Source organism: Lacerta agilis, chromosome 5, assembly GCF_009819535.1.
Source record: "Lacerta agilis isolate rLacAgi1 chromosome 5, rLacAgi1.pri, whole genome shotgun sequence".
Lineage (NCBI taxonomy): Eukaryota > Metazoa > Chordata > Lepidosauria > Squamata > Lacertidae > Lacerta > Lacerta agilis.
The window spans coordinates 34,918,710-34,943,755 of NC_046316.1; the positions used below are offsets into that span (position 1 = coordinate 34,918,710).

A 25,046-nucleotide genomic window follows, 5' to 3' on the forward strand; every position below is an offset into this window, starting at 1 on the left:
GTAACATTTATATGCTTAAAGTATGCACTTTTCAGTCTACAATCAGCTTAGTTCCAGATAAAATGGCTGCCTAAGAATTCTTTATAATTTTGCATGTTGAAATGAATGTGATGACTTTCTTCAGCTTTTCACCATTTGGATTATAAAAAAAGCTCTGGGTGATACCCAGTTGTGGCATCCCCACTTGTGCAACAGCCATTCTGCTAGTGAAAGTCTCATTCTTAGCTTAACATAACAGCTAAATCCAATGGGCGCATTAACCCTTGCAAAAAGCATTGTGCAGCTCCTATTGCGACAGCTGCGATAATTATATTCAGTGACTGTGAATAATAATATGTGCCATTGTTAATAAATACCATATAGTACTCACACATGTGCTGGCTTGGATTTCACAGCGGAATATAAATATAAGAAAATAAATGAATAAAATATGACTGCTAGAGGGTGAATCCAGTGTAATGTTAGTGCAGGAGGTTTAGAGAGCTGATGTCATCGTCACAGAGCACAAGCTTTACGTACCAACACTTATTGCCAAGGTGGTATTAATCTAAAACAAATGTAAGTGTAAATAGTTTTTGCTGAGAGGGAAGTAGCATAGAAGGTGGGTATTTTAAAACTAATTCTAGAAAAAAAAATTAATGGAAAATTGGTTTTTGATGGTACATTATTGTCTTCTACTAGAGAATGCAAGAGCTGTTAATGAACATGATAATATATTTGTTTGTTCAGGTGTTAACATTTTAATTTGTCAATGCTGAGTGGAAGAAAATAGCTGCTTTTGACTCTGAAGAGAACAGCTTTTAAGTAGAAGTAGAAATTATTACCAAATTTAATCATCAAACAGAGCCACTTTCAGTCATTCTGGCACCCGTGGAGCATTAAAATAACATTTCTGTTTTATTAGTGAAGTCATTAGTGCCCACACTCAGATGGGTTGGTGCTGGTCACTTGTATAGAAAAAGTGTGTGAGCCTAAAGGCAGATAGATATAGTGATTTGCAGTGCAATCTTATCCAGGTTTGCTTCTAAGTTGGTCCCCCCTGAGACTATCATCCACATAGGTATCTCTATCTATCTATCATCTCTCTCTCTCTCTCTCTCTCTCTCTCTCTATCATCTATCTATCTATCTATCTATCTATCTATCTGTCATCTATCATCCATTTAATATACTGCTCTTCATCACAAAATTCCATGGCACTTCACAGAATAAAATACAAGATAAAATACAAGTAAAAAATTAAAACAAAAACAACAAAACAACCCCCACAGACACATTTAAAAGGCTGTAGATAGAATATTAACCAGCCAAAAGCTTGGTTGAAGAGGAATATTTTCGCCTGGCGCCTAAAAATATATAATGAAGGCACCGGGTGAACCTCCCTGAGGTGAGCATTCCACAAATAGGGAGAAAGAGGTTTCTCTAGAGCAGGGGTCAGCAAACTTTTTCAGCAGGGGGCCAGTCCACCATCCCTCAGACCTTGTGGGGGGCCGGACTCTCTCTCTCTCTCTCTCTCTCTCTCTCTCTCTCTCTCTCTCTCTATCTATATATATATATATAGGACGGAATTGAATGAATTCTTATGCCCCACAAATAACCCAGAGATGCATTTTAACTAAAAAGACACATTCTACTCATGTAAAGACACATTCTACTCATGTTTTTACATGCTGATTCCTGGATCATCTGTGAGCCGGATTTAGAAGGCGATTGGTCCGGATCCAGCCCTCAGGCCTTAGATTGCCTACCCATGCTCTAGAGCATCCAAGTGATGGAAATGCCAAGTTGCCCACCTGCAGACTGCAGTGCTTTTTGTTTTTTTTAAAAGATATTTTTTATTCAAGTTTTCTTGGTTTACAAAAGTATGTGCAAGCGTTGAGGCCAGTAGGGTCTTATACAATAAAATTATCATTTGTTAAAGGAATACAATGAAAGAGCTGTCAACAATGAATTAAAATGCACCTGCCACTGCTCCTGCCAATAAAATATTTGACTCCACTGAAATAAACAGAAGTTTAGGCCTAAATAGCATACCCGCTATGGAATGGTTCTTTCCTTTTTCTTTGGTACAGGCACAACACTGAAACTGCAGGAAATCTACTTCAGTATCAGAACTCTAAATAGAAGGCTTGGCGGGAGGATATGCAATGCTAAGAGAGTCCTGGGAGATAAGTGGGATTTAATGGTGTACAAGCATCAGGACAGCCTTATTTTCTGGAATGGCCTTCCACATTCATAGGACATGCCCAGTGCTTTTTTCCTTTAAAAAAATGTTAAGGGATACTCTCATTTTCCGACTCATATTGAAATACTGCCCCCTCAATGAGGCCAAACTTAGATTCACAAAATGTTTAGGGGTATGCATACGCCTGTGTCCCCCCATAATAAAGCACTGGACATACCTAATCGGATGGCAGCAGCTTGTTTAGTGCTGACATTGGATATTGTTTCAGCTATATGTACTATAAGAGCCACTGCTCCATACCTCTCCATGCTCTAGGCATATAAAACTCTGAATTGCATGTCTCTTCTGTGATAGTCCCAAGCCTACCACAAAGAGGTTTCCCCTCCCCTTGTATAAAGAATGCAGGTTTGAGTCTATAATGAATTATTTTAGACACAACCTTTGTGATGTCTTGTCATTCTGTGTTTTGGTACACCATATTCTCATGATTCTCTGTAGCTTCTGACCATATATCATGATGAATTATAAAATGAAATCTTGCCTCCGGCTTTGTCATCAATCTTGCATCTTTGTCCCCAGTTGGCAGATGAAGGAATAGAGATCATGCAGCAAATGCTCAGGTGAGCTCAGTACAGAGCTTATATGATCAAATGCCTGGGATTTCATACTCACACAATTCTTTCTCTCCTTTTGCTTCCCCGTTCATTAACAAACAGAAAGTGTGCAATGGAAGATAAACCTGGGGAGGAAGAATGGCAACTTTTGGCATTTTGTTCTCTCCCGTGTTTTTCTCTGCTGTTGTTCGGAGTGACGCTGCTGATTTGTTTGCTTTTGCAGCTTAGGGAACCTTTATTTTCCTACTCTAAAAGTATGTGAGCAGCCATTTCACGGATAGCATGAATCCAAATGCTATTTTGAAAAGCTGTTTTGAATGCACATGTGACCAGAAACAACCATGCTTCATTTGACCATTCAGTGCATGCTACTTCCTGTGGGAACAGGAAGTCTGGTGTGGACTTCAGCCTTCCCTTGCAAGAGTCAATGCTTGTTCTTTCCTAATGGAAAAGGGGAGTGGGAATCTAGGAATTTTCATTTTTCTAGAAAAAGTTACTAATGGCACAGTATTATGCACCTCTGCTCAGAAATAAGCTCCACTGTGTTGCATCAAACGAAATGAGTCGTATCCATTGGGTTGTATCCAGTGTGGTGCTAAGTTAAAGTCACTTAATGGTATACAGTACTTGTTCCGCTGGTGAATTTTTTGCCAGACATTGTTGCACAAGAAAAGCTCACAAGGAAGTTGCTAGTAACTTTGTTGCACAATAGATTGCACAAAAAGTTACTGCTTGTGCAACTGTTGCATTTGATTCCTTTTTTTTTTGCACAACATTGTAACTTACCTGTTTGCTAGTGCAAGAGAATGCTAGCAGGCAGAGAATGTTGGGTACAGCTCATTGATTTCAGTGGATCTACTCTGAGTACGATTTAGATATTAAAAGACAACGAGGCTTACTCCTAGGTAAGCAGATACAGGATTGGAGCCCAAAAGGTTATGGAATGCAAAATACAATAAGGTTAAATGCGTTCTAGTAATAAAGAATAAAGATATACTTTGAAAGGTTATTGGATTTTATTTTTTAAAAAATGGACTTCAGTAACTTGCTCAGTTTCTAGTAAGAAAGAGTTTCAGAGGAAATAATGCTAAAATAATGAAAATAAGCTTTGAACAGGTTCCATCTAAAAATTTTAAAAAATTGATTAGGAGATTTATATTCCACCATTCATGTTATCACTCCCAGGGTGGCATATAGGGATTGTGAAATAAACACCCAACACATTGAAACAAGAAAACAGCGAAATGGTGAAAAATAGAGAAGCAGTGGAAATAAAATAAGTTTTTAAAAATGTGTTATAAAAACCTGGGATAATAAAATCCTTTACCAGGCACTAAAAAGACTTGAGTCGGGGCATCAGGTGAGCCTCCATGGGGGCAAGGATTCCATAAGCAGGGTGCCAAAACTGAAAATGGCCTTGGCAGATGATATCAGCATGCTGGCAGGCTCATGTGGCTGTAGACAGCCCTGTCTATTCCATACAGCCATGTATATTATTTTTCTTCCAAGAGATCAAGATGAAAGAGACCATCTTACTCACCGCAGCATGAGACAACCCACCAGGTGGTGGGGGAGACTGTCAAGTTAACTCCGGCAGTTGCTAGCAGTAGAAGTCATTTTATAGGTTGAACCAGCTACTAAATTAGCTAGTAAGTTGGAGGAAAAATAAATAAACAAACCCAACTCTTTAAATTACCAGTATGAATGACAAGCAATCAATGCCCTCCAAACTTGTGAAAGTTCTTCCAAATTTCCACATGTCTGATCTCATCCTCTTCACTTATAACTGAATCTCTTCTAATATAATATTTCTTTAAAATTCAAGAAAGTAGATCCAAACTTGGCTGGTGTTTGCATGTGAGGCTTTGTCCAAACTCTACACATGACATTCTGAGTAACTCAGCTGTTTGAGGTCTGGGATTCTCCTGGCTGATTATTGGCTCCTTTGTGGAATAAATAAATATTATTATCATTATTATTTTAAAAAAACACCCATCATAACCCTAAATTATTTCAGCTGCCTAATAGCTATCATTTTCTGAAGGCTATTTTCCAGTTGGTTCTCCCTCACCCATCTACCCAATAGGCACTGAAATGATTGAGGTAAAACTATCTATTAGCACTGCTAATGCAGTTTGAATTTGTGAAATTCTCATTCTTAGGTTTTTTAAGAAATAAAACGGGTGGCTTATACCTGTAGTTTATAGCAGTGTTAACAGCTCGAAAGCCAGCTCTACCCAGTCCCTCCACCACTTGTTCTGCCTCATTCTCACATCGCTACTAGAATTATTTAAAAAGAATAAATAAAACACAGTGAGGGCCTGTTAGTGGGGGGGGGGCAGGTTCTTTACTTCCAGTTTCTTCAGTTTTACAAGGATTTCAAACCTACAAGGTGAGAGCTAGTTCTGTTGCTGCCTCTTGCAGGAGAAAGTGGGGCTGAGGGACACAGCTTTTGGGTTGAGTAGGAAATCACAACATGTATTTTCCTCTATCTGTTAGTCTCGACCCTGTTCTCAATTGACTGGAGGCATGCAACGTTATCTAACACTTATTTCATCATCCTCTTCGCTCAAAATGTTATTCATCATCAGTAACCTGTGAAGCATGATTCCAGAAGCTCAAGAATAGGGAAGGGGAGTCCGTCAGGTCAGGGACTGAAAGCAGCCATCCAGGCCTCTCTGCTTGGCCTCTTCTGCCTTGCTTCGACAACCTCGGCCCTCCAGATGTTTTGAGACCACAATTCCCATCATCCCTGACCACTGGTCCTTCTGGCTAGGGATCATGGGAGTTGTAGGCCAAAAACATCTGGAGGGCCGAGGTTGAGGAAGCCTGCTCTAGACTACTCTCTCTCTCCCCCCCCCCCAGGCCACATTGCCCACTGCCTCTTCTCCACACCCTCCTCAGGTGTCCCCAAACTGTGATCATGCCTATTGCTTGGTTGGATGAAAGATGGAGAAAGCAGGAGCTTTTTTCAGTGAAAACTCCTGGCACAGAACTTCCAACCCAGAATGAGAATGTGGGAACGGGGAGTGCTAAAGTCCTCTACCGCGCTGTACCAAGGTTCCAGTTGGGTGCAACCCCAGCCAACCACTGGCAACTTGTGGAAGAAAAAGGCCTGTGTTCAAGGACAAATGATAGGATTTGTGTCACAAGTAGTTTGGCTCTAAATGCTGTGATAGGCTCTCATGTTCATCTCTGTAACCTTTGCAGATGATGATGATTTAGGTTGCCCCAGCCACTCTGGGTGGCTCCCAACACATATAAAAACAATAAAACATTTTTAAAAACCTTCCCTTGCACAGAACCTATGACACACATATTGTGGGAGCCTTTTTTGTGGAACATGGTTCAGCTGTACCATATGGTCCATGGTAAATCTGGCAATTAAAGTTTCTTTGGTGCCCCCCTTACCTTGATGCTGTAAGCGTGTGCTTATTTTGCTTAATGGTTAATCCAGCCCCGGGTAAGCATATATAAGGTTGCAGCCTAAATATAAATCCTCAAATGAATATAGTGTAAATAAACCAGACTATTTTAGGAGCAATGTAGAGCATCATGCTTTTAATATAGTTGAAGAAAATGAATAGCATGCTGTACATCTGCAGTAGTAATAAAATACATTATGATGTATTATTTTCATAGTTTAGTCTCTATATGGACTGCTTTCAGATCACAGAACTCATAAAATGTTTTGATAGTGAAGAATGTGATTCAGGGAAGTTCATGAATAGCTTTGGATGCATCTGAAATGCTGCTTGTAGGGTAAAACATTTTTAATAGCACACAAATTCTAACCATCATGCTAGCATATCCATCCTAAATATTATTTCCAACTGAAATCTATAAGCAATCGAAGTAGGATATATTGTATATCATATTGAATAACAGGAATATAAAATTGCCAAAATATTTTGGAGGTGCAAAATATATATTTGTGTATCTTTTCTTGTTTCTCCTAGCAAGGGCAGTGATCGCTTTCTAGTCAAAATTGAACCTGGAGTGCATAACCTTCCATAACAACATCTTTAGTTATTAAAAGGAATGGTTATAAATTACAATTCTAAAACATCTAACTGTTTCTGAGGGACTGAAATGTCTCAGTGCCATCAAGGGACAAATTAAAGGCTGGAACTTTCCAAAACATCTTGAATTTACTCTGCAGATACTGCATTTTACGTTCCGTTTATGTTTTCTTGTCACATATCTGGTTAATGTAAGTATTTAATCTTGCAGGCCTGTGACTTTTTATTTTTTGTTAGCTCTTTTTCTTACAGTTCAAAGGGTTGGGGGGGCTTACAACAAACCGTTAGTTTACCTGGAGGCAAGAACAGAAATTGAAGTCCATTGTTTCCCCCTGTAAGCACTTGAACTCTATATGAGCATGAAAATTACTGAATAGTTTGCGAGGTTTTGACAGATTGTCATGCTTCACAAAAAGAGTGTTTGAGTCCTTCCATTAGTGGACTTTTTGTAATATGCTAGGGGGAGAAATAGCACTCCTTCAAATTCCAGCTAAATATGGTGAGCGTCTATTCTTTAAACTGCATCAGAAGAGATAATTACTTCAGCTTCCTTTTTCATGTGATACTTTCACAATGATGCCTTAAGAAAATGACTTTATATGTAACAATGAAGCCTTCACTCTGGAAGCCATCACATAACTAATAAAAATACTTAGCATTTATATAGTGTATTTCAAGAGTAGAAAGTACTTCATATACACTGTGATGTATTTAGGTACAGTGAGTTAATGGGACATTGTTTCCTACAAACTAGATTCCAGAAGGGCCATGTATCTCCTTCTGCACTTGAGCCTTGGAACTGGAGGTATTTTTGGATGAGGAGCATGGGGAGCAGGACTTCACCAGCAGATATCCACACTGCCAATGGTCCTGAGAAACCATTGGATCTGGGCATCCCTGCCTCAGGACTGGAGGTCCCCACACCAACTGCTTGGGTTCTTGTTTAGGTCTCAGACCACGGGTCACAGGAGTAGAGAAGACATTGAGCCAGGATGGAACTTCAGAGCCATTGCTCCCTGTATTTGAGGCCACACAGGAGGAGATGAAAGGGCATGGGAGCCATAGCTGTCAACTTTTCCCTTTTCTTGTGAGGAATCCTATTCAGAATAAGGGAATTTCCCTTTAAAAAAGGGAAAAGTTGACAGCTATGATGGGAGCGCCTGCCTGGATCTGGGCCTAGCTGAAAATCAGAAAGGGGTGGAGCCTCCAGTTCCTGTATGAGCTCAAGATTGGACATAGTTCCTAACAATGACTACCACAGTGTTTTCCCCTAATCTAAAGGATGAAAGTGGGGAGAGAATCTGGTGTCTAGCAGTGTAATAGGTGTGTGCTGTGGTTTTATTGCTGTAGATCATGGCATTAATAATAAGACTGACATAACTCCAAGCAGTGGGGAACAGCAGGGAGGGTTGACAGCTATGCTATGACCCTCCATGATGAACTTCAGAGACCCTGGAAAAAGCCTGAATCCAGTATCCTCCTGAAAGGCATTCAGGCATGTGTTGAGTTCTCCCACCTCTGACCTAAATATTAACATATGCACATTTAGTTGCAAAGTACAGGACACCCCACTCCAGCGGGATCCATCTACACAATGGTAAGGTGCTTATAGCAGACAGAGATGGCAAGGTTCCAATAATGACTCACCATCAAAGTCTTTCACCCTTTTGTTAAGCAAGCAGGATGGCCGGTTTTCAGCCCTTTTCTCACTAGGATGGGCAAGGTGCGAAATGGGCAGGAACTCTGGGGGAAAGACGGGACTTGCTCATCTCAAAGTCCCTCTCTTCCCTACTAGGAGGCATTAGCTGAGGATATTATTTAAACTCCAGATTTTCCAGTAGTTAGTGGTTCTTCTAGCTTCAACAGGACAACACTTATCCAGTGCCCCCCAGGACTCAGCACACTTCTGCTTCACATTAAGGCAGGCATACTTTAATTCCATCTTCTCCACTTCTAGTGTGGGTTTATGGCAAAATTGTCATGTCCATGTTTCCATAAGCCACTTAAAATAGGGAATCTATTGTATGGTATGGTATGGTATGGTATGGTATGGTATGTATGGTATGTATGAATGATGAAGGCTGGAACAGGGATTCAGGGGAGCAGTAGGCAAAAAGACTGGTAAGAAAGTAGGCTGGTGGAAAGACCAGAGGGTAAACTAAGTGCAGTAGCCAAAGCAGTCAAAGCAGCATAGCTGGGAGAGCACTAGATAGAAGTTCTAGACATCCCTGATTCAATCCTGGTCTTTTTCAAATGCTGCCTGTAGGAAACCCTTAGCCTGCAGGTTGGGCTGTAGCTTGACACATTTTACATATGGAGAAGGGTCATAGCTCAGTTGTTGTTGTTGTTGTTGTTGTTGTTGTTGTTGTTGTTGTTGTTTTAAGAGAAGGGCCAAAGCTTAGTGCTAGATCTCTTCAGAAGGCCTATGTTCAATCCCCAGTATCCTCATGTAGGTCGAAGCCCTGTCAGTCTATGTAAAGCAGCCTCACTCAACCTGATACCCTTCAGATGTTTCAGACTACAACTCCCATCATTCCTAACCACTGGCCATGCTGGTAGTCATAGTCCAAAACACCTGGAGGGCAACTCCCAGCAGGGATGTTGTGGTCCAAAACATCTGTAAAGCACCATTTGTGAAAGCCTAATGTAGACAACAATGAATTAATGAAGTAATGATCGGACTTTGTACAGTGGTACCTCTGGTTAGGTACTTAATTCGTTCCGGAGGTCCATTCTTAACCTGAAACTGTTCTTAACCTGAAGCACCACTTTAGCTAATGGGACCTCCCACTGCCGCTGCGCCGCCAGAGCACAATTTCTGTTCTTATCCTGAAGCAAAGTTCTTAACCTGAAGCGTTATTTCTGGATTAGCGAAGTTTGTAACCTGAAGCATCTGTAACCTGAAGCGTATTTAACTCAAGGTACCACTGTATTAGATAGCTTCCTATGCTCCTTAGAAACTTTTTACAAACTCACACTGATCATCCTTGTAATTCAGTACTGTTGACTATGATTAGCAGTAACTCTCCAGAGTCCTACAGAAGGGTTTTACAAAGCCCACCACTGGCAGGCATAATTTTATTTTGTAAGGTGGAATACTTCTTGGTCTTCACAGCCTCTTGGTATGTTAAACTTATTGAATTTTGGTAAAATGTATCTTGGCTTATATTTTTAAATGAGCTTTCAAGAGACTCCCCACCTCCCCTTGGAAAAAAAATCACTTGGGAGGTGACAAATTTGCAGTGTGTCATGTTGACAAACTTGAGTTATAACTTCGTCATTGTTGATCATTCGTCTTAATAAAAGTATATATATTCCCCAAACCAAATATGAGTGCAGTCAAGTTAAGATGAATGTACAGTAAGGCGAGAGACTATGATAAAATTCTTTAAAAAACAAAACAAAAAACACCTCAGAACAGATTGTACCATATAAATAAGAAAAACTGATTAGATTATGTCTGATTGTTATACCCATGACTTTAATAATAAATACTGTACAGCCCAGTATGAATCACTGGGTGTGGTATCTGCTAGTGGGTTTGAATAGGTTCATTTGGCACACCAGGGTTTTGACCCAAGTTGATCTCTCTCCCATGGCCTCATTCAATAAATAATGGAGATGCCCAAGGAATTAGGGTTAGCTTTCCTGCCTACTTTACCATGCTTTTTGTATTTGTAGGAATTCATGATAAACTGTGGCTGGTTTTTAGAGTAAGTCTGCTGGCTCACTTTGTATTTTTTTTAAACACAATTTTGGGAAGTTAGTGTGTGGATGTGGCCCAACGTGTAGGATATAGTAGGCCTTTCATAGGTTAGTGTCTCCTATATATGTTCCAATGGTGTTCAAAACATCCCATCCTTTCCTTTTCCTATCCAGTGGCCTACTAGAGCCAGTGTGGTGTAGTGGTTAAGAGCGGTAGACTTGTAATCTGGGGAACCGGGTTCGCGTCTCTGCTCCTCCACATGCAGCTGCTGGGTGACCTTGGGCCAGTCACACTTCTCTGAAGTCTCTCAGCCTCACTCACCTCACAGAGTGTTTGTTGTGGGGGAGGAAGGGAAAGGAGAATGTTAGCCGCTTTGAGACTCCTTTGGGTAGTGATAAAGTGGGATATCAAATCCAAACTCTTCTTCCTCTTCTACTGGCTCATTCGCCCAAGCTTTCTGTTTCCCAGGAACCTCACTTACTACATTTCCTGCCCTTCAGATCCCCTTGTCAGGATTGTCTTAGGTGCTGAGCCAGTGGAAATATCTTCAGCAATCTATGATTATGGTGAGCTGGGGACTAGTGGAGCCCTGCAGGTCACTGAAGGCCGGAGCCTTCTGCAATGTGAGGTTCCATAGACAGAGGCTTGAAAGGGGAACTTGAGGCCACTGGGATCCTAATTAAAATTTGGCGTAGAAATTGTAAAGACAGGAGGAACACTGGATAAACAAACCAAGCTGGCAAGGCATGTAACATTCTGAGCTAGGCTAGATCCCATAGACTTTACCCTAAAGACCAAGAACAGAAAACTCTTATAGGTTCAGTCACTCAGGGAGAGGGCTACCAAGAACAAGGATGAGAATGACCTGCAAGGCTGGCCTTATCATTAGGCAAAGCAGGTTATGAAAGGCTGGCAAGTTTTTTTATTATCAAATTTATTGTTGTATTTTTACCCCCAGGAAGTGGGGAACTTTGTGGGATTTTCTTCCTCAGCTTCTGAAATAATTTAGCTGGCCTTGGGTACTATGGGGGCGGCCATCTGCTGCTCTACCTCAGGCACCAAAATGCCTTGGACCAGTCCTAATGATTACTTGGAGAACATGCTGGTGTGTGTACTATTAGGACCCAAGTTTCCTGCTGCAACCAATGAATACTAAGGCATGTGGTGTGCAGATGGAATTATTATGTGCTGGAGAGTTCTAACTTTAAGTCATGCATGCTTATGGGCAGTGCTTTTCTTCTTGGGGGACGCATACCCCTAAACATTTTGTGAATCTAACTTTGGCCTCATTGAGGGGCAGTACTTCAATATGAGTAGGAAAATGAGAGTACCTCTTAACTTTTTTTTTTTTTAAGAAAAAAAGCACTGCTTACGGGTGATAATGTGGCTTACTAATAGCGGCAGTGCCTCAGCAAGCACGGAGTTTCCTTAACCGGGCCTGTAAATATGTCAAGCTGCTTGGTGCCTGGTCTGTTTTGACTTGATTAGTTAGAGGTCAGGAAGAATAGAAATATATCTTCATTTTCTGGAGGGCTCTTGCTGGTATGAATAACTATTAAGAGTTTCACATTGAACATTCAGGGTCAAACTACAACATTGCCCTTGGTGGTCTTGAGCCTTTGCATGATGTACCAATTGCAGGTAGCATGGGGATTCTCTTGGGCCAAGGTGTTAGGGGGCATGCTTAAAATGACATTGAGGCCGAGCCTCTCAGTAACACTCTGCAGATGTGTTTGTGCTTCATCTTTGTTCTTCCATGGCAATAGCAGGTGAGATCTGTGCTTGGCTACAGACAGGTATATAAATAAATGTGCTTAGAATTTGAGGCACTCCAGTAAAGCTATTATTAATACTGAAACACAAAAGACCTTCATTACTCCTATATTGCAAAAGGAAAGAAATACCTGGATTGTGGGCAGAAAAGAAAGAGAATAAAATTACCTGCAACTAGACACTTTTTTTGTAATTAAAATGTCCATCAACATTTAAACCAGAACGTTAGATGGTGACAGGACTGCAAGGCTTATCAAAAGTTACTGCCTTGGATTAATAAAACACGTCTAGATCTGTATCTGTATCTCAATTATTATTTCCTTTACAGAAGACTAATGCCTTCTTTTTCAGGATTAACAGAAAAAGAAGCAACATCACACCTTGCCCCCAAAAGATCTGTATTATCTAGTTTGAATAAGAGATGAAATACATCAAGCCCTTTAAATTATTGCTTAACAAAGAACAGTGACAGTCCTTGTGAAAGAAATAGAAGATTTCAATTTGATTATGTTTTAAGAAACATTGCTATCATTTTATCCTGCAAGCTGTTTTCATAAGGCCCAGGTGGGGGGGTGTGTGTCTTTGAAAGTTGGACTTGGATCTCAGCAGAAAGTTATATGGGTGTTTTTCTCTCTCCCAAAGACTCTGAGTTTTATTCTGCTTTGCTTGTTTGTTATTGACAGGGGCAAGAAGGCTGGACATGATGTAGACTTTTTGATCACAGTTCCAGGATCAAGTCAGGAGGATGAATTGTTACACCTAGTGATTGACTTTTGGAAAAAGCAGGTAGGACAAATTGTCGTAAGACCACTGTGTTCAGCACTCTCAGCTTGATGAATGTACGTAGATGCTGAATACTTTATCTGCTCTGATCAACACCCCAGAAGTTATTTTTCAATCACACTTATTGGCTTGTGCTAATTTGTGAGGGCTGCTAAATAGAAAAGGGTGCTAATTTCATTCTGCTCATCTTGCTGTTTCTTGACCAGAGATACTTAATTGCTCATTTGCTTGTCAGAATGACCAGCAGAATCTCTGGGTTGATACATGACTATATTCTTTCTCTGAATTTTATTTTCTAAGTAAAATCCAGTCGTACAACACTATACTTCTGACTCAGATTGCGGTGACGTCACTAAAATGCCTCAGGTCACTGAATGGTGAGCAGTGATATGGCTTATAAGCCTTATGGTCTGTATCAGCTACGTGTATTTTTATTAAAAGAAAAAGGATGAGTTATTGAAAATAAAAGGCAATGTAGGAATTGAGCAATGGTGGCATCAGAGGGAGGTGGGATAAACACAGGGGATGGTCTGAAATGTCACATGATGCAGCAAAACAAAGGCAAATTTGGCTGAAGACAAATCAGAGTTTGGTCAGTGTCTGGATTATGATTTACAGTGGTGCCTCGCAAGACGAAATTAATTCGTTCTGCGAGTCATTTCGTATTGCGAAAAATTCGTCTTGCGAAGCACGACCATAGGAATGCATAGGAATGCATAGGAATTTAATTCCCATAGGAATGCATTGAAATTTTCGTCTTGCGAAGCACGACCATAGAAAAATTTGTCTTGCGAGTCACCCTTTCGTCAGCGAATGCCTTTCGTCTAGCGAGTTTTTCATTGTGCGAGGCATTCGTCTTGCGAGGTACCACTGTACTATGAGTTTCATAATACCAAGAATTCAATATAAGTGCACCTTAATGCAATAAAAAGAAAACAAACAGTCATTGTTAGACAATAATATGAAATAGCATACTTCTAAATTGTCCAGATTTTGTTTATTATTATTTTTTAAATGCCTTTTAAATGTGTTTCTTGGGAAGGGGAAGTTATTGGGTTTTTTGTTTTATTATGTATTTTGTGTTCTCATTTTGTATTTTTGTGAGCTGCCCTGTGATCTTCAGATGAAGTGTGGTATATACAAATTCAATAAATAATAAATAATAATAAATGATGTAACTTAAGGTTACCAGACACCTCCGTTTCCTGGGCACAGTCCCCAGATTTACAAATCAGTCCCCATACAAAATCCATTGAAGTTGAAAAGTGTCCCCGGATTCATTGAAAAAGAGCTGGTAACCTTATTGTAACTATCAGATACTAGGAGAAAGTTTTGTTTTTATTTGCCGTGGAGGCAGCTGCAGCTGGGGAGGGAGGACATAATTAAACCTCCCCTCCCTGTGTGAGCCTTATCCAGATTTGCCCTTTTGCACTTATGTTTGAGTATAAGAGAAAAAGCACATGCATAGCTGCAGGCTTGTAGTTTGACCCATAGTCACCATTTTAAAGGCATGTCACTTTTGGAGAATGGCTAAAGGAAATTTCTCAAGGACAGTAGCTTCAGAAATTTTTTTATTTTCTTCTTGCCTTTTGTAACACTGCATTTCTCAGTAGAGCACTCATAAATTTTACTCCTGTGTTTCTTGGATGGCTTACCGAGATGAGACTCCTTTTCTGCTAGCTATTCTGCTTCTCCATGCCAGATTATAGGGCCAGTCCTTTATAGACCTCATTTTAAACTGACTGTAATTTTCAAAGCAGAGACACATGGATGCCAACAACCACTGTAGAAAGAGTGTGCTTTCAGCACTTACAGCACAGACTTAAAGGTAAAGGGACCCCTGACCATTAGGTCCAGTCTTGTCCGACTCTGGGGTTGCGGCACTCATCTCGCGTTACTGGCCGAGGGAGCCGGTTTACAGCTTCCGGGTCATGTGGCCAGCATGACAAAGCCACTTCTGGCGAACCAGAGCAGCACACGGAAACACCGTTTACCTTCCCGCCGGAGTGGTACCTATTTATCTACTTGTACTTTTTACGTGCTTTCGAACTGCTAGGTGGGCAGGATCTGGGACTGAGCAATGGGAGCTCACCCCATTGCAAGGATTTGAAACGCCAACCTTCTGATCAGCAATCCCTAGGCTCAGTGGTTTAACCCACGTCCCTTAGAGATGCATGAATGAAGATTTGAGTTGAGGATGAAATGTCCAAGCCAAGGACAGTAAGGCAGAATATGTGATAACATAGTGATCTGTCAATTGGGAAAGTTGAAATCAATTACGGTACTCTCCTGGGAATTACCATGGTTTGTAAAGCATGAACCTGCTGCCTCGCTAATGATTCTTTCAGCTGATTGCAACCCTGTTTCAGTCCTCTTAAGTCCTTTCCCTACCATCAGGGCTGAAGGAATGGGCTGTCAACAAATATCAAAATGCAAAAAAAAGACAAAAAGACCTATACTCTCCCTGCCTTTTCTGAAAAGCATCTTTGATTGCTATGCAAATGGAAAGCATGCTTTTATAGTTGTGACAGCAAGCCTGTCTCTGTATTCACTCCTTTCCTGCTTTCGTGCAACAACTTCAAAGCCCAAAATGCATCAAAAAGAAAGCCACTAAGGTCACAGTGCTGACTTTCTTTCAGCTGTTTTCTTGAGAAAGAATTCTGCAGCATTTAACTTGTAAACAATGAATAAACCTACCCCTCCCATCAGTTCAGTAGTTTGGAAGCATTGCTTTTCCTCAGCTGAAAGTTTAACGTTGTCAAATCCTCTTAAAGGCAGTTGAAAACAAATGGGGTAAGTCAGGCCCATGATGCTTTTTGATGTGGCATCATTGGGGATAAGCGAGTCTAGGAACAGAGGCTAAAAAGGGGCCTCTCAACTTAAAAGGGTAACAATACAACAGAAAAGCTGCATTGCAATTGATGGATTATCTTTTACAATAATGCTTTTATAAACATGCCACATGGGCCTTATAAAATGACTTTGCTGTGGGTTGCCATCTGGAATGCTATAGACCAGTCATTAGTATATATTGATGCACTTTAAAGCAAATGTTCTTCCACCCAATGATCTGGGAGTTGCCAGGAACGAAGACGGTTGGGTGGCGTCTTGTACGCCTCCTTCCGGAAACTCCTGCAGCCAAGCTGGTGCCAAACGTATTGCTCTGCTTTCCTTTGGACCACATCAGAGAAGCCGAGAGTTGGAGTCTTGTCATATGCACAGCCCAGGACCTCCATAATACTGCCCACAGGCTTGCACCCCGGAGAGGTCACTTCAGTGCCGGTAACACAGGAGAAACAATGTGGGAGGCAGCAGTTACGAAGTACCGGTCTCTGCAGCCACAGCAGGTGCTGTGATTCTCCAATGGTTTGACTTCACCTCTGGAGGCACACTCCATTGTCTCTCCAGACAGACGGATGCCAACAACAAAAGCAAATTTTGAGAGAGCCTTCATATTTGGTGTTATATTTCAGTGCATAGCTTGGGATAATAACATAGAGGCCTCTAGGAGTTGGTGTCACAATCAGAATACCCTTCTATAGGAGGCCTGGAGTGGGAGAATTATATGTCTTTAGTAAAGGGTGGTAGAGAAATGAGAGAGAAAAGATGGTGGCCCTGTCCAATCTTAGCCCCTACCCTGCCCATAGTCATCATGGCCCTCTGATAGGGTACCCTTGAAGGAATACACCCCTCAAGAGCAAAAATGTTGCCTCTCCGCTCCCACTGTCTAGCCACGCTCTCTCTTGTCCTGCTTTTATGATCTGTACTACCAGGCTCCGTCGCTCGAAGGAGACATTGATCTGCCTCTCCCCCACTGCACGCTACGTTTAATGTGCTTCCTTGGAACGGAAATATGAAGCATAATATCCAAAGTAATCACCATTGAAAGTCAATGGTAGTCTTGCATCTGGATAATGTCTTTTGTTTTGTAAGCATAGCCCTTGGCTCCGAATCAATATCTTGAGTCCTATTGGAAATCTATAGGCTTTTAGCTATTGTCTTCAGAGTACTCTGAAAACAACTTCAATTAAATGTGTGTCCATGGAGCTCTTTGAGCTTCAAAACTGCTGTATACCCTTCTAAAATCGCTGGAGTTATTTCTATGCCACTGGTGTAATATCACCAGGGCTACCTATATTCAGGGCTGAAATAATATTTGTCACCAAGGAAAACTGAATTCATTTATGCACTTCGGGTAAATTTGTATAATTTCTCTTATTTTAGATAGTCAGCAATGGTATATTTTGTGTTTTACCTGCCTTGTTTTTTATGTTTCTCATATTGTATTTTCTTATTATTTTATCGTAGTAGCAGCAGCATTGATTTAGGCTACCTTGATATCCATTTTGTGGAAAGGCAGGATACAAATATACATGGGTTCTTGGAATTTTATCCTATAATTGTTTAACTATTGTGATTAAAAAGAAATGCCTGGATTAGCATGGTTTTATCCTTAAGTTTTTTCATCTGTGTGTAAATTGCCCTTTCTTAAATTAGGACAGGTTTTTAATTGCAAACCTCCTTGGGTTGAATGGGTGGGAGGAGAAAAGTCTTCATACCTAACTGAATGGGTGGTCTGAAAATCCAGTGATGCTAAAAACTCTTTTTCAGTCATCTTAATATTTTTTTTTTCTACAGCACAATCAATTTTGGATAAAGCTGTAACTTGGTCACTGAAAACAAACTCTTAAATGATAGTTTGGGATTTGCACATTAGATGGACCCTAAAATTATGCAGTTTGTAATTTTTTCCAGCCTAATAATTTTCTCCTGTTCTTGTTGCTAGAATAGTGGTTTCCTGCTACGTGAAACAATTAGTCTCACTCATGCCGACTGATTTAGCAGCTGTTTAAAGATGGACGCATTTGTGCTTGTCAAGCTATGCTAGAAAGAGAGTCTAGGTCAAATCCTCAGCTGGTCTGACTTGGCACAAAGTCTCTGGGAGCCAATGGAACGTTGCCATTTTACACTCGCTGAGGCCTGGCATGCTCTAAGATGTTGCGATGATGAACGATGCCTCTCTAGACTTTTTTCTTTTAGTGTAAACTCTGCTGGGTGAGGGCTTACAAAGCAGGGCCAGTAGTATATCAACTGCTAATAATTTATCATGTCTTGGATGGTTAATACGCCTGCATTTGCTGCAGCAATTGAAATGAAGAGACAAACAAAAGGCTCTGGGATGAGAAAGCCACAACTTTATTGAGTATAATTTGTAAGGCATTCAGGTCAAGATCGCCAGTACAGGGAAGAATCTAGCTTGCTCCAGCTGAACCACTAAGTTTCCAACTCAGGCTCACCACATGGGGTCTGCCTTCACAGTTTGTTCCATTTAATACACATTTCCTTTAAGAGAAAAGTGAGCATGGATTTTCTCAGGGGCGTACCTTAGGGTTGGGTAGGTTGGCCCCTGCCAAGGGTGCAGGTCCAGCGTGTGTGGGCATGCAAAAAACAATCCTCTCCGCTCTGTCTCAAACTCTGTGCCAAGGTCACCCCCCCAATACAGCTCCTTGCCAAGGGCACAAGGGACCCTAGGATCGACCCTGAAGTTCCAGCTTCACTGCTACCTTGGAGCTTGCTGGATGGCAGTGGCAGAAGGTGGATCTGAGTCCCAGATTTGTCTGTCCACTGGAGTAACAAATACTGCTCTTCATTTGCCATTTTTTGGGAGTCTGCATCAACTCCAGCCTTCTGGCTGCTTTCTGCCATTTCTTCATAGCGCCCTAATTGCAACTCTAACTTTCCCTACACTTTGAGTTCTCTCTACCCAATGCCATTTGCTAGTTTTTACATTATCTCAACTCCACCTCCCACCCTTTTGCTCAATCCAAAGGGGAGTACAGACCTGGTTAAGTTTACATTTTACAAAATTTGTTATGTTTCTGTGTCCTCAAGTATTTAGGATTCATTCTCTTCCCTTAAATTTCTGTTTCATTGGTGCTCTTGAACTTGTGAATGTTCCACCCCCTTGCATAGAGCAGCCCATATCTAAAAGAACCACATTTCTGTTAATTAAATCTGTATGTCACCTAAACTGAAGCTTCTAGGTGAGTCACAGCAAACAAAATAGGAATGCAATTTGGAATCCATAAATACGATCACATAATAACATCAGTATGCCATCTGTCCATTATACAACACTTTATGAAATGGTTTCCCCATCCCAAACCTTAAAAATAGACCACAAAACCCTAAAAACATAATACAAAACGGCTGAAACAATTTCAAGTCTTCACAAAAGCTGTAAGGTGACTTGACATATTTTGAATGGTACCCTATTAGTCTAGATAATAAGCTAACCCTGCAGTAGCTTCCATAATTTTATTGCTCAAAAAATGAGGAACCTTTTCAATGTTTAAACTAGTGCAATTGACTCAATGTTTAAACTAGTGCAATTTTGACACACAGTTGGTTCATATAAGAAAAAACTTTTCATTTTTTAATGTTAAAAAGTCTATCCAAAGGCCAGAAATACTGCCTTGTATTAACACGGAGCAGAACAATTGAACTCCATGTTAAAATGGTCTGTATGGTAACTAAAATTTAAATCTGGCATATAGTCCTTTGCAAGTGAAGGAATATTAAAATGGGGGTGGGAGTAGGGAGAGATGCTTTAAGAACTGACATAAGAGTGTGGTTTATTTCATATTCTGTAGACTACAATGCTCAGATTAGAGCATTTTAAGATTTTCACGGCTAGCTGCCTTCACAAAAGGCCCCATTTGTAACCTAGAGAAGTGCTGCTTCAGCTGTGTTATGTGAAACAAGGGTATTGTCCGGTGCCTCGTCAAATTAAGTTAATCAGAAACATTGTCTCAATGGATATATCCTAGGCCTTGATTACTGTTTAAAAGTTGCATTCTGACTTTGAGTCAGATTTCAATTGCTTGCTGAAGTCAGCATCCATGTAACTGTTGCCTAATTGCATTTTTAAAAAGAAAAGAAAAAGAAAAGCAATGATATGGTTATTTGCAGGTTTCTAGCCTTTGTGTGTTCTTACTTACTTCTACAAATTGCTAAGCCATTTAATGATAGGGAGGCAGTAAAGAATAACTTAGAGCCGTTTATTCCCGAAATGCCTTTCTCATCATATTTGCCACACAGCACCATCCGCAGATTCTGAAACCGTATCCACTTGAGTTTATATTATTAAATCAGCAAGGGAGAAAGAATGTTTCATACCTATGTTTTATTGCTAACTTATTTAATGGCCTATAATTGCCTGGATTAAGGGAGTGAAGTGCTCTCTGGAAGGGTCCAAGCCACAAAGCTGGAAGTGAAGATTCCTGTAATGAATGAATCATTTCAGGGGTTTCTCTTGGCATCTGCAAAAATGTGGTTAAAAATTAAAATCACAGTGATGGGATTTTGCCCCTGGAACAAGTGGGTAGACTCAGGTTTGCAGGATCTGCTTTGTTTTTTTTTAATGTCCAGAGTCATACCAAAGTACAGTGGTACCTTGGTTTGCAACCGTTTTGGATTACAACTATTTTGGATTACAACCACGTCAAAACTGGAAGTGCGTGTTCCTTTTTTTATTATTACAACCCATTTTTGGGGGATTACAAGCAATTTTTTTTTAGGCCACATTGGTGAAAGCATGCCTTGGGTTACAACCTGTTTTGGTTTACAACCAGACCTCTGGAACGGATTATGGTTGTAAACCAAGGTACCACTGTAGTGGGTTGGGACAGAACCAGGTGCTACTTCAGGGGATGGAGCTAATTACATACTGCAATCCATGAGCATAAGATTGGAATGATCTACATATATAAAATTATGAATCATCACCTACAGATTTGGAATCTAATTTAAAGAGGGAAGGGGTGGAGCGGGGAAGAGCCGTTTGTTGGCAGGAATATAGGAAACAGCCTTATGCCATTTGCCCATCTAGCACAGTGTTGACTCTTCCAAATCCCCTGGCAGCAGCTTTGCAGGAACACAAGCAGAAGAGAGATTGCCCATTCCCTGCTATCTGAGGCATCAGAATGAACTGCAACATGTCACAGGAAAGAGATTCAGAAAACAAAATTCAAAAGCAACAGCAACAGCAACATTGCAGCAGATGACAAAAATGGGTAGCGGGCAAGCATCAATAGTGTCAGTAGAAATGGCTCAATAAAGGTTCTCTTGAAAACCCCACATAATAAGCACAACTTGCATCCTGCTAGTAGAATAGTGGTGGCTGCCAATCGGCAGGTGATTGGCATGGGTGTATTGTTCTCTCTTTTGTAAATTCAAATGTGAGAATTAACAAAGTGGCTTTTAATAAGTTAAAGGGCTGTAAAAATAAGAAATGCATATTTTTATTTCCCCCCTCAAAAATCCTTCTTTTTCCACCACCACCTGGAAAACTCCCCCACTACCCATGGCTCCAAAATTTCCAGAAAAGTTGTGTCTCTAGGTGGTGTTTGAAGAAGGGAAAGGCCCCTTCATCTGGTGGGAACTAAATGGTGGTCTAGAGTGTTGTTCTGCTTTCTCTTCACCCATCCACTCAGAGCGAGATTGTCCTTATGGTTATGGTTGGAGGAGGAAGTGACCATCTCAGCTGGAACAATGGAAAGCTTGATGGTTAGGCAGCTCATTAGGCTGTTATGTCTTCTCTTTCTCCTCGTCTTGGGGCAAGATGACTCTTAGATAGTTGTATGGTGGTCCTAAGACTTGCTGTCCATCAAGCATTAATCCACATTGCTAGTCTTCTGATTTCAGCTATTAGTTAATTATCTGAATTGTGTGTTTTTTCTAGGGATTGGTCTTATACTATGATCTCATTGAATCTACATTTGAGAAGAAAAAGTTGCCGAGCAAAAAAGTTGATGCTTTAGATAATTTTCAGAAGTGCTTTATAATTTTAAAATTACCCAAGGGAAAAGTGGACTCTGACAACTCTGTTATATCAGTTGCTACTGCTGAGGAAGGAAAGAAGGACTGGAAAGCAATTCGTGTGGATCTCGTTGTAAGCCCCTTTGAACAATATGCATTTGCACTCTTAGGGTGGAGTGGATCTAGGGTAAGTAACTTCCTTTCCTTAATTTGAAACCTCAGCCAAAATTCTAATATTTGCAGCATAATAGGAAGATCCATATATCTGAACAATATTTCATTCCCATTGTCCACAGTGGGGGGTGATTTATTCTTAAATGTGTATCTCATTCTTCTACCAAAGAGTTGAGAGTGCTCTTTTATTTTCTGAATAGTCTGAGAAATAGTGACCTCACCATGTTTTGCCATTGAGCTTTTTAGCTTATTGGGGATTTGAACCCAGATCACCCTGGTGCAGGTTCAGTTCTCTGTCGTTTACACAGTACTGGTTCCATACGAGGTTGTGCTAGGACTAGGTGTTCAGAAATTGTTTATATTGTTAGAAAATGTAGTTGTTAAAAAATCAGTCCTAATTTTAAAATTAATCATGAATCTTTGGCACATTGGGGATTTGTGGAATTTGAAATATTTCAGCAATTATGAGCCAGCTGGGACCATTCTCTAGACATTTCTCCCCCCTGAGATTGTGGCTAACTTTCCCCAAACGTTCTCAAACAACCACGAGAACTACAAATGTACTTCTTTGAAAAGACAGCTGAGTATTGTTATCCTTTTAAAAATGGAATTTCTAGTTTCTAAGACCCCTTAATGAAAGCACCAGAACTGGAAAACCCCAATGTCTCCCTTTCCATATTGCATAGTATTCATGTTTGTGACAGAGAACCTGATATGCCCAGTTATTGCTCCTTTCAAGAAATAATGTGCCCATCAAACTCTATGGGACTTATTTCTGAACAGACATGCACTGGAATGCTATATAAGCCTGAAAACAATGCTATGTTCAGTGTGTTCCTTTGGCAGCAGCTTGAATGCCTCTAAGGCAGATAGCTGCAGCCAAGCACTTTGCAAACTTCTGTGCTCACTGGAAAAGTGCAAACACTTAAGCTTTTTAGACTCAGACAAATTGTGTGAGTCACAAGCAAATGGAGTCCGGTATGTGTTTAAATTAAACTATCTCTTCTTATAAAACTATAACAATCGGCAAGGCAGTTAGTATCAGACAAAGCTAATGTGATGTAGTATTGCATGTCAAAAAACAGTCCCTCTGGGTGAGCTTCCATTATGGAGCTCGCATGAACTGCAGGCTACATTCATTATAGAGAAGAGGGTAATGTATGATCGCAATTTCATATTTCTTAATGTTATCTGTACAGTAATGGGATCCTGACAGACTTCCTTGTAGATGGTGACTTTGCCTTCCCCATTCTTTTAATGCCAGCTCTAACGGATCAGTCTTACTCCAGTATTTCAAAGTAGCTGAAATTGATGGAGATCCGTTGAATGCATCAATTTCAAGTCAGGGAAGTGTGTTGCAACACGAGCCTTTGGAAAATCGTATGCTATGAATGCATTTTTTTCCCCTTTTACTGAAATCGGAAAACACCATTTCTTCTTAAAAGGTGTCATTTCAGCGAGTTTGAATTTGGAGATTCATTCTGGTTTATTATCATATCATTGCAACTTTTCTGTCTGTGTAGCAATTTGAACGTGACCTGCGTAGATATGCTACCCACGAAAAGAAAATGATGCTGGATAATCATGCGTTATATGATAAAACCAAGGTATGTCTCTGCCCCCCTTCAAATGGCATTGTTGAATTCATAAAGCTTCCTTTATGTTGTGTGCTGTCTGTCTTGGCTCAACCCAGTTGTATCAAACAGTGGCATCCAATTCTTTCAGTAAGAACATTAACTCCCAGAAAACTCTAATGGCTGCCAATAGACCTCTTATTGCTAGGTTAATTAAAGGTCAGTAAGCAATTACTGTGAAATATTTCACAAAAGCAGCAGTATGCAAAAAGTGCAAATAAACTATATATTTTTATTTATGTTTGCTGATGCAATGGCCACACTTCAGTGATTTTGCAGCTTAATAAACTGAGATATGAACAAGTCTCCTGCAGCCACATGCAGATGATTCACTCGTCACTTAGCCAAAGAGTGAAACAAGTCAGAAAGCTGCAGTTAACTATAGTTTCCTGCTGTACTGAAACTTGGAAATTACTGTAATTGGAAATTATGGTTAAAGATAAAGGGACCCCTGACCATTAGGTCCAGTCATGTCCGACTCTGGGGTTGCAGCGCTCATCTCGCGTTACTGGCCGAGGGAGCCAGTGTATAGTTTCTGGGTCATGTGGCCAGCATGACTAAGCCACTTCTGGCAAACCAGAGCAGCACACAGAAACACCGTTTACTTTCCCTATTTATCTACTTGCACTTTTGACGTGCTTTCGAACTGCTAGGTGGGCAGGAGCTGTGACCGAGCAACGGGAGCTCACCCCATCGCGGGGATTCAATTTGGCTTCCAAATAAACCAGGATATGAAGCTATGGTTTAAATTTGGCTGGATATTCTGGCTTGTTTGGAAGCCATTAGGCATTGTTCCCAGTTTTGGATGCAATGGGAAACCATAGGTAACTGCAGTTTTCTGACTTGTTTCACTGCTTCTGAAAAGGGAGGGGCAACGCAGCTATGTGTGGGTACACAAAAATCCTTCATATCTTGGCTTATTAAGTTGAAATCTGATCATCCAAATGAAACCAGTGACTGATAGCTCTCTTTCTTTCAAAAGTTGGACACGTTTCTGTTTTGCGGCCAACTTCTAAAGCATCTGTTTGATTTCATGTTGGGGAGTGAAGCTCCCCATCAGGAAGTAATCATAGTTTGGAAAGTGATTGCTTTGCCCATCATGGATAAATTTCACTTAGCCAACCTATGGAAACATTTTCATCTGATTTAGCTAAATGGATTTGAAAACCAAAGCCTTGCCTTTCAAACATGTAGTTAGATAATAATAGCTTCTGAATAGAAGCTGGAGCTTGAGAGAAAAAAAGGCCCCCCATTCTCATTTTTCTAGTTTCTTTAATCCTCAAGGGAATATATTATATGAGCTTACATTGTTCTTGCAAACAGAGACTTAAGTAAT

General features: G+C 40.5%; 1 protein-coding gene across 1 annotated transcript in view; it reads left to right on the forward strand.

Annotated features, from left to right (window-relative positions):
• Positions 1-25,046, forward strand: part of DNTT (DNA nucleotidylexotransferase) — a 100,067-nt gene that overhangs the window by 59,028 nt on the left and 15,993 nt on the right. Inside the window, exons 8-10 of the mRNA XM_033148094.1 lie at positions 12,983-13,085; positions 21,826-22,089; positions 23,600-23,683. Of these exons, the coding sequence (XP_033003985.1) occupies positions 12,983-13,085; positions 21,826-22,089; positions 23,600-23,683 (451 nt within the window). The remainder of the gene's footprint in view (positions 1-12,982; positions 13,086-21,825; positions 22,090-23,599; positions 23,684-25,046) is intronic.